General features: G+C 41.9%; 1 protein-coding gene across 1 annotated transcript in view; it reads left to right on the forward strand.

Annotated features, from left to right (window-relative positions):
* LOC310949133 (uncharacterized protein) overlaps positions 1-10,114 on the forward strand; it is a gene marked incomplete at both ends in the record, with an annotated part of 23,253 nt that extends 13,139 nt beyond the window's left edge. The window contains 18 exons of the mRNA XM_083916466.1: positions 1,250-1,454; positions 1,671-1,685; positions 3,095-3,193; positions 3,382-3,536; positions 4,403-4,621; positions 5,790-5,998; positions 6,153-6,203; positions 6,326-6,412; positions 7,039-7,103; positions 7,264-7,386; positions 7,539-7,680; positions 7,847-8,006; positions 8,094-8,191; positions 8,689-8,772; positions 8,877-8,995; positions 9,259-9,405; positions 9,611-9,809; positions 9,908-10,114. Coding sequence (XP_083772592.1) covers positions 1,250-1,454; positions 1,671-1,685; positions 3,095-3,193; positions 3,382-3,536; positions 4,403-4,621; positions 5,790-5,998; positions 6,153-6,203; positions 6,326-6,412; positions 7,039-7,103; positions 7,264-7,386; positions 7,539-7,680; positions 7,847-8,006; positions 8,094-8,191; positions 8,689-8,772; positions 8,877-8,995; positions 9,259-9,405; positions 9,611-9,809; positions 9,908-10,114 — 2,384 coding nt within the window. The remainder of the gene's footprint in view (positions 1-1,249; positions 1,455-1,670; positions 1,686-3,094; positions 3,194-3,381; positions 3,537-4,402; positions 4,622-5,789; positions 5,999-6,152; positions 6,204-6,325; positions 6,413-7,038; positions 7,104-7,263; positions 7,387-7,538; positions 7,681-7,846; positions 8,007-8,093; positions 8,192-8,688; positions 8,773-8,876; positions 8,996-9,258; positions 9,406-9,610; positions 9,810-9,907) is intronic.
* Between the last annotated feature and the right edge of the window lie 366 nt (positions 10,115-10,480).

A 10,480-nucleotide genomic window follows, 5' to 3' on the forward strand; every position in this document is an offset into this window, starting at 1 on the left:
GGTCCCGCTCCCCGTCTCCATCTTCCCCCAACGGTAGCACCCTTGAATTACCCAATGTGCCATCCTACCCACGCCTGCCGCCCATCGTCAGCCCCCCATCAAAGCAGCTCAACTCACTGTCCCGCCAGCTGTCAGGTCTCTCTAACCCGGCATTCTTCATTGAAGATGACTCAGACATTTCAGCAATAAGACCTGCAGGTGAATCTGCAGCAGTGGAAAGTTGACTGTGTTCCAATGTGAGATTCCCTTTAGATACCTGAACTCAGCCATAATAAGTAACACTTGCCTCATAATATGTGGCATCAGGATAAACTAGCTCTAAAAGTAAAAGGACAGCTGATTACCCTAAACTTTAATTTTAGAACAATCATAGACAAAAAAAATCACTGATCAACTGAGTTCAGATGTCATGGCAAATGTATTGATAGTGTGTTCAGCATTATGAGCACGCTGTCGGGGGGGGGGGGGGGGGGGGGGCAGTAGCGGTTTTGTGTTGTGGTGGTGTTTTGTGTGTTTTTGTGTTGTCTTGTCATTTTTCAAATGACAATTTTTCAAAAACTTGGGGAGCTGTGAATAAAGCAAACAAAATAGGATCCATATGAAACGGCCTCTCCTACTGAAGGAGGTGTGACTGCAATAATCAGAAACAACACGTGTCACTTGCTGAAAAGTAATGGACATAAAAAACAAAGTGCCTATGAGTACCTGGAAATAAATGAAATTGACAGCTGTGGATGTCCACAGTTAATTTGTTAGGGCTTTGAAAATAGAAAAGCTAAGAAAAGGAGGCGAACATGCAACTTCTTCAAACTATTCTATTCATTTGTCTCAGAAAAACAGGATTCAGGAGGAAGAGAAAAGTTGAAAACTATACTCTGACTGCCCTCTATTTCCATATTAGCTTTGCTAAAGTGTGTAACAAACTGTAAACAATGTACAAGAGGAGGCAGCACACTGACTGCTGACGCTTGTATTGAATGAAGGAGACACAATTGTGCCAGTGTACCATGAGCACGATTAGCCAGATTGAATGGCTTGCCATATGAGTAAGCTAGTCCTCGCAGCACTCTTCTACATGGCCTAGTTCACAGGTGGATCCTCTTGCATTCCCTTACACTGTCCTGCCCTGCCCATGCATGTAATTGGGACCTGCTTTGCCTCTGGCAGCACTGTATGACAGGCCCATTTGTCCCAAATTATTATTTGTGATGTTTTTCATTAATCATTTTTTGCCCTTCCACTTCTCCAGAGAGCTCTAGCCTCAGTCTTCGTCCAGCTGTCAATGTAGAGGATGTCGATTCAGACCATGAGAGAGGTGGGAAAGGAGGAGCAGGAGGTGGAGGAGGAGGAGGAGGAGGAGAGAGACGGAGCAATATCCCCCAAATCCTCACCCCCCAGGACCCCAAACTTGAAACCCTCACTGTCCCTGTGACCCCTTCTGGAGGTCGTCAAAGGTAAGAAATGCTATCAGCAGTAGTGTATGTAATCTGCGTATTCTAACTTTTTCTTCACACCTACAGTAATATTTTGCCAGGAGGTTTATGCTGTGCAATAACACCAATGGTAAATAATTTGTCAGACTGTAATATATTAAAACTTCCTTTTACCAGGATGTGGATTACAATTTTTTCTTTTTCTCTTCCCTCTCTCTTCACGCTTCTCATCCACAGTAAAGGGGATAAAGAGTAAGGAAACTGCATGTATCATATGGGTTGTATTGCTTGTAATTGTCTTTTGTCATTATTCTTTTCCTCCGGTGAAACAACCCATGCATAGCTCATATGCATGCAAGACAGAATGCAAAGTAACATCACTAGGATCATGTTATTTTGCTTACGTCGAGGCGCTTTTGTGTTGGCAAGTGGAGTGTTTTCATCCAAATGAGATCAAATTAATTATTAGTAGTTGGGAAAACACAACACATTTAGAAGATTCTAGATTTTCTTTTAAATTACAAATCATTCCTGTGATAGAATTATGTTTTATCATCATTCACGGTTTTAGTGAATCATTAAATGTATCATTTTGGGGTGAACCTCTTCCTGTTTTCCCTTTGTTTAGTGCTGTTTGAAATGGATCTACCGCCCTTTGTGTGCTGTACAGTCTCTATTTCAGTGTCCTGCAGAAACCACGTGTGTAATCTGAACTCTCTTTCAAATTGATCCCAAGGTCATGAAATCTTTTCTGCACATAAAACGGCAGTAAGAGCTGCCAAATTGACACGCACCTGCACAACAGCACATGGTGTTAATGCAGAGCACAGTCATGCGAATCTCTGTGACGTTAAAATGGTTTGTGTTTCTTGTTTTGTGTTCTGTGTTGTAATGCCTGCTTCACGTTTGCATGGCTTTCCCAGATTTTTCTGCTTTTGTGTGAATATTGTCATAACATAGCAAAAGTCAATAAACGGATGCATGACAATCTTCCGCTTGCTCATTCATCACGGTGTCACCTACCTGTAGAGTACTGTTGGTGATTATCTTCAATTGTCATCTGTTTCATGGAATAATATCATGTTTTCCTTGACATACACACCAAACACAAACCCTCTCTCTCTCTCTCTCCCCGTCCCTCGCTCTTGAACACACACACACACACACACACACACACACACACACACACACACACACACACACCCTCGCTTCAAACCCTGCTCTGACCATCCATGATGGTAGTGGAAAGCATCGTAGGACTGTCTGGACGAAAATGTAAGAAATTATCCTTTGTTAAGTTCTGCATCGACTCATCCAGTATCCATCTATCTTTTTATTCACATATTGTACTGCCCAGTTTTATCCATCACCATTCATTAATCTTTTGTATTTTCCCATTGTAATTGGCCAGTCTTTGCTCATTCCCCCAGTAAATAATTTTTATTAAGTTGCATTCCTCTCAATCATAAATATAGAGTGAGCATGAAAGGCAGAACTCTGCAGCATATATGTAAATGTTTTAACATTTCCAAATACTGCTGAACATGATGTACAGGAAAGCCACATCACATTGGATTTTAGTTTGAGAAAATAAACAATAATCTAAATAAGGCAGCACTGTCTCAGAGTTGAACCAATGATGTTGGTGTCTACTTAAACAGAAGGGCCCTTCACTCTCAAAGTGAAGATGATGATGATGAAGGAAACATCCCTGTCAGAGCCTGGCCCAGCCAGTCCAGCCTGCACAGCTCAGATGACATGTGAGCACTGTATGCACACACACACACACACACACACACACACACACACACACACACACACACACACACACACACACACACACACACACACACACACACACACACACACACACACACACTGTAATTGCATAGTGTAGCAATCTATGGCCATTCTTCATATAAAAAAAAAACATTTTTTTTCCTTAAAGACTGAAAGAACGTTCAGCATCTTCAGCCAGTCAGACCAGTACAGTTGTCAACGAGCGTCTACAGGAGCTGGTCAGGATGTTTAAAGAGAGAACGGAGAAGGCGAAGGAGAAACTCATTGACCTTGACAGCTCAGATGAAGACAGCATCATCCCCTGTGAGTTAGAGTCTCTGTCCTTTTCTGTCCTATCTAAACGCACACAGACACACACACACACACACACACACACACACACACACACACACACACACACACACACACACACTCACAATTCAAGGTATCACAGTAATTAATGCCCATTTTGAGGGAGATGTGTTTTTTCATGTTTTTCTTTTATAAAAATGCCAAAATGTAAGAAAAAAACATTGTCATCACCAATTAAACATTCTGTTAATATGTAAATATAGCATATGTGGCTTAAAAGAGTTTGGGAATCACTGCTTTAGATCAGAATAATCTTAAATGAAGAATATTTTTTTCAAGCCTGCTAAGTATCCTTCATAGTACATTAATATAAATATAGTTGAGAAGAGGTGCAGATCTATGCAGAACAAAATCAGCAGTGTATTGTTGGAAAAGGGAAGCATGCACACTGATTTTTATTTTATTTTATTGAAGCAACCCCCCATGACCAGTAAGGTCTTCGATACATTTTCTGGGGATTGTACTCTTTTACCACATGCATTAATTGTGCCCAAGTCTGGTCTGGTAGTATTTAGCTGGAGTGCTGGGTATGACACACATTCCATCTGCAACTTTTTTGTGTTATGAGATAGCAGAGATTTCTACACATTGATTCATTTGTAACAAAAGCCCTCCACACAGGCACACAGAAGCCTACATCACCTGCTTCAGGCACACACTGCACTATTCAGCTATAACCCTAATCTACCAAGGCTAACACCTGTGTGCCCTTAATAATTGAAGCACTCTGATCCAGTCTGAGATAAGCCTTCTTTGCATCTAAAATCTCTTTCATGAGTTCTTCTGAACTTTTGCTCTTCCCCTCACACTCTCTTCAGCTCCCCCTCAGGCTTCAGCTCCTCAGCCTGTACCTGGAGCTCGGCTAGTGGACAGAGGAGAGAAGGAGGCACAAGCAGGCCCATCAGGAGGAGGAGGAGGAGGAGTAGAGAGTGGGGCAGAGGAGGAGCAGTCTAGTCGCTGCTGCAAGGTGAAAACTCCTCGGTGGATACAAGCTTGTATGCACTACCGCTTCCCTGCCAGCATCGACCCTTTCACCAGTGAGAACCCAGCCGAATACACCACCCGTTTACCCACAGTACCGCACTGTACAGTAGATTTTCCTTTACCTAAAGTGGAATTTAGGTATTTTTCAACCTATGTATTTCTGTGCAAGTGACTAATAGCAACAACTTTTTTTTATAAGATTGGTCAAGTAAGAACTGACTGTACGTCCACTACAAGTGCTTGTTTTTGCCACTGAGAGGGTCATTTTGTTAATATAAGCGTCTGACTTCACTATGGATCGATGGAGAAGTTGCTGTTATCCTGTCATGCTTTGATGTGTAGCTACTATTGCAGGTCAAAAACAGTAACTTTAGCTAATAGCATTAACCTACTTCAGCTCTGTCTGCAGCCCTCCACCCTTTGAACAGCATTTTCTGGAAAATGTGCTTTAGGTAAGATTTCTTCTCCTCTTTGGCTGGTAGTAGTGTAACAGTCAAACTGCAGGCTCAGTGGTCTGCAAGGAGCAGTGTTTCAACTAGCCACAGCTTCCGCCTGTCCTATCCAAAGAGAACGAAAGCCGCGCAAGCGTGGCTCCACATTTTGATGGCACATTTCAGAATGAGACTTCCACCTTTTCGTAATGTAGTCAGACACTCATAATACCAATCTGTGCCTGTCAGTGGCAAAAAAAAGCCCCTTTATTAGACTAACATTTACGGTGGGTAGTTACCCCGTTTGATTACATTGCAACAGGCTTGCAGGGTAATATAGGAAATACATGGGGAAGTAGGGTCCGGGTTGAAAAATACTGAAATTTCCTTTTAACTACTCAGAAATTAATGACAAACAACCAGAGTCTTGTCTGGTGGCTCTGCATTTTTCAAATGCCTAAACTAACACATTGCTTCAAATGTATTGAGCTTTTTAATACTCAAGGTGAATCTACTGTATTAGCCTGTTACAATACAGACACCTGTCTCTCTCATTTACCCCTTTCTCTTCCCTTTTCACATTCATGAGAAGGGATTAGATACTGCTTATCTGCCATGTTCTTATTCCCATCAATTTCTTGTTAATGGCATATAACCGTTGGTGGTTGGTGTCTGCATAGTAAGATCTGTGAATACTGATTAATTACAATCTCTCCTGTTGTAATTCCCTCAGTTGCTCCGTCTTTCTCTCACGCTCCCTTCATCCTCTCATCTTTGTCTCTCTCCTCAGACCTGACGTACGTGCTGTGGATGTTTTTGGTCTCTTTGGCGTGGAACTGGAATTTGTGGTTCATCCCAGTGCGCTGGGCCTTTCCCTATCAGAATCCAGACAATATTTACTACTGGCTGCTGACTGACTATCTGTGTGACCTCATTTACATCCTGGACATCACTATCTTTCAGCCGCGTCTGCAGTTTGTTCGTGGAGGGGACATAGTGGTGAGTGGGATATATATTAGATTAGCATTCTTTATATTACGGTTATGATATTTGCACGTACATAGCTCACTTTTTGAAGTGTTTGTTTAAGACCATAATAATCAACCCACCAGGATCATTATTCACATCTGCAGTTGTTTTGTTTTTATTACAGTGTGACAAAAAAGACATGAGACAGAATTACATGAAAACCAAACGCTTCAAAGTAAGTAACTAGAGCTAAAAAAAGTCCTTATATTAGTGTATTTCTCTTTTCCTCACATATTAATTGTTTAATCAACCATTAAAGCAAATCGGTCGGTAAGTCGGTACCTTCCTGTTTTTCAGTTTGATGTAGCCAGCCTTGTTCCCCTGGAGCTCTTCTATTTTAAAACTGGTATCAACCCTCTGCTTCGATTACCCAGGCTGTTAAAGGTGAGCTGTATTACTGTGTGTTCAACGACTTCCCCTTAACAGTCCATTACAACATTTTACAGTATCAGCATTCTGGCAACCAACCTTCCACATAAATGTATAAAGCTACGCACACAATGTTACATTGACAATATCAAATATAGTGTTAGTAAGTGTGGCACCAAGTACAAAGGCTCTATTTATCAGATATCACTTTTTCAATTGTTTGATGGACAACTTTGAAACCAAAACCTTTAGCCTGGCATAATCAGACTAATATGAAAATGCATAATTAGTCTGGACCCTCTAAATTCATTTTTGGTTTCCATGGGGCGTTACCAGCGGTGCAGAGCAAAATACCTCCTGACACAATTGGATAGACCTACAACCAATCAGAGCCATGAAATGTGACCTATAACCGATCAAAAAAACAACAACAACAACACTGACATTAAGTAAACAAACTGGCACTTAAAGGGAATTCTGAAAATTAATGAATATTTTACTAGTTATGATGCAAAGTTTGTTAAAATAATATTCATATATCATTGCAGATTTTTTTTAACACAGACATTTTTTTCCTCTCAGTACATCAGAGTGAGGTACAAGGGTTAAATATGTTTCTGTTCTCTATCAATCATCCCCAGATCAACTCCTTCTTTGAGTTCAACGAGCGTCTAGAGGCCATCTTGACCAAAGCCTACATCTACAGGTCAGCTGCAGCCTTACTGTTCTGGCAACTGTCCTGTAGTGAATCCTCTCTTTTCTATCTCTGTATCCTTCTTCTCACTTTGTCTTAAGATGAAAACATCAGTGGTTTTAAGGTGTTTCATTTAGGCAAATGTGTTGCTCTCTCACTCTCTGTCTCCCAGGGTGATTCGTACCACCACCTATCTACTTTACTGTCTCCACTGCAATGCTTGTCTTTACTACTGGGGCTCTGCCTTCAAAGGACTAGGATCAACCAAGTGGGTGTACAATGGCGAGGGCAACAGGTTGGTGGGATAAATACGACTGCTTTTCATTCTCTTTTTTCTTTAGTTTTGAAGATGGGGATGGGGGGTTTTATTTCACATCTCATTCATTGTAAAAACCTACCAGGCTCATTTGAAGCCATTTTCCTGTTCTGCTTTTTGTCTCTGCTCAGTTACATTCGTTGTTACTACTTTGCGGTGAAGACTCTGATCACCATTGGTGGTCTACCAGACCCCACCACCCTGTTCGAGATTGTCTTCCAACTCATCAACTACTTTGTTGGAGTCTTTGCCTTCTCTATCATGATTGGACAGGTAGGTATATAAATATAATTGAAACATCTGTGCCTTCCACGTATATGTAACAGCTTGAGTCTGCTATTATTCTTATCATGCACTTCATGCAGCAAAGACACTTTTTTGTCATAAATGTCTTTGTGTTAAGATGATGTTAAATCAGCAGACATGTTTTGTCTCTCAGATGCGTGATGTTGTCGGTGCAGCCACAGCCGGTCAGACATACTACCGCACATGTATGGACAACACTATTAAATACATGTCCTCCTATCGCATCCCCAAAGACGTGCAAAACCGTGTCAAAACCTGGTACAACTACACCTGGCAATCACAAGGCATGCTGGGTAAGGAAAGCATTATTTGTGCTCATGCATCTATCTTATAAATCTGTCCTTTCAGCCGTACTTTACCTCTCGTTGTCTGCCTTCCAGATGAGCAGGAGCTGCTGACTCAGTTGCCGGATAAAATGCGTCTGGACATTGCTATAGACGTCAACTACTCCATTGTCAGCAAAGTCCCTCTTTTTCAGGTAAGAATTCCTTAGACCATATGAAAATTGCAACAGTATACAAAGGGATAGTTTGGATGCAGGGGTTGTGTGAGGTACTTATCCATAGTCAGCGTATTACCTACAGTAGATGGTTCCAGTTTGGAAAAGCATGCGAGAAGACTAAGCAATGCACTGGTGTGGACGGGGCACCCGCTCTTAAACTGATATTGATTTTTTCAGGTGGGCCTATCTTTAGGTGGCTAAAATACTTTTAGCTGTAACCACAGCGGTACATTGCTCACCTCCTTTGCCTGTTTCTCCCATCTACTGTACAGTAGGTAATACACTGACTATGGATAGGTACCTCATACAACCACACTGCAGCACATCCAAAACATCCCTTTGATAGAAACCTACAATGCAGAAAGTCAGACACAGTGACTATCCCATCTAAATTAATACGGTGAGACTCGATCGTGTTTCAACAATCAACAAGAGATCATTGTTTTCTCTTCTTTTGTCCTCCCTCTTGACAGGGTTGTGACAGACAGATGATCTTTGACATGCTGAAAAGCCTACAGTCTGTTGTCTACCTGCCTGGGGATTATGTCTGCAAAAAGGTAAAAGGCAACTTGCCTGTGTTTTGTAGACAAGTGAATGTGTATAAATGTATTGCTCTCTCCCTCTCATCATCTGCCTCTGCCTCTCTTTTTTTCTTGCTCAGGGCGAGGTGGGTCGGGAGATGTACATCATAAAGGCAGGAGAGGTGCAGGTGGTTGGAGGACCTGATGGAAAGACAGTGTTTGTCAATCTCAGAGCAGGATCAGTCTTTGGAGAGATCAGGTGAAGAGATTTTTACAGGTGGTGTTCAGTGAAAATGTTTGCTTTAAAAGCGCCTACATACCTTACCTATCCTTACCTAGCTGCCATCTCTGACAAAATATATCTACCGTAATAACTGGAAAAGTTTGAGTTTCACACTAAATCTTTTGCAGGAAATCAAAAAAATATTGCATTTAAAAGTCTAACTGACATTTGCTTTCCTGGAACTGGAATGTCAAACATGGTGGAAAATGTCATTTTTAACCATAATTCTTTGTTGGCAGTCTGCTTGCAGTAGGCGGGGGTAACAGGCGCACAGCCAATGTAATTGCCCATGGATTTGCCAATCTCTTCATCCTTGACAAGAAAGATCTGAACGAGATCCTGGTCCACTACCCCGAGTCCAAGAAACTGCTCCGCAAAAAGGCCAGGTTAAACATCAAGGCACCACACATTAGCAAATAGCATTATCTTAAAACCACAACAACTCTTCTAACCATCACTGTACTGTCCGATTTGTACCTCTCCTGTACAGATGCATGACCAACAGTACACGTGTAGTGGGGCCACCAGGTCAAAAATGAACTTACACAGGAGCTTCTTGTTGCTTAAGTCTTATTACTGTCTCAATCACAGCAAGATGCTTACCAAGGGAAAGAAACCGGAGCCCAAAGAGGAGGCCAAGGACCCCCCTCAGGTCCCGGCAGCCCCTGTTAGGCCGGAAACCCCCAAACTGCTGAGAGCAGCTCTGGAAATGACAGAGAAATCCTCTGGCCTCAGGGGAGCTCTGGCTAAAGTCAAAGAGAAGACCAGCAAATCTAGTGTTTCGTTACAGGTAAACATTTGCCTAGAGAAACCAAAGAATTAACATATGAGCATGTGTAACAGGAATGATGACAAACTTTACACAGTAGGTTAATCTTTCTCTTTCAGCCCTCCATCTCCTCCTCCCTACCTCCTCCATCTCCTACCTCCAGCTCCGAACCTGACAGAGACATGGACACGCCATCACCCATCTTTGCCACAACATTTCGCTCTGCATCGCAGTGTCAAGGTGACACAGACAAAACGCAAAGGGAGGAAGGCATTAGTGAGGTTGAAGGGAACGAGGGTAGGAAGAGGAAAGAAAAGAAGTTGTGAGAATTCTTCAAAGGACAAAGGGAAGGAGAAGTTCATAAAGTGAGAACTGGATGACAACCCCTAAGACGAGAGGGGGAAAGTTCAAGAAACACTCGCTTTAAAGGGAAAATAGAGGAATAAACAATGCTGAATATATCTGCTATAAATAGACAGAATGGTGGAATGAAAGAGAGAGGAGGTGTTTGTAAATGAACATGTGCAAAACTGTCTGAAAAAAAATGCTAGTGGGAGTTGTGCAGGACTGCTTCATTGCAAAAATGTCAAGGTAGTACTGTATTCCACTCTGACTTTTGATGCACTTACTCATTTAGGATGTAATAGCATTGTAGCCCACTTTATTTAATCACCTTTGCATCAAATATCATC

Source organism: Echiichthys vipera (assembly GCF_963691815.1).
Source record: "Echiichthys vipera genome assembly, chromosome: 7".
In the NCBI taxonomy this organism is placed as follows: Eukaryota; Metazoa; Chordata; class Actinopteri; order Perciformes; family Trachinidae; genus Echiichthys; species Echiichthys vipera.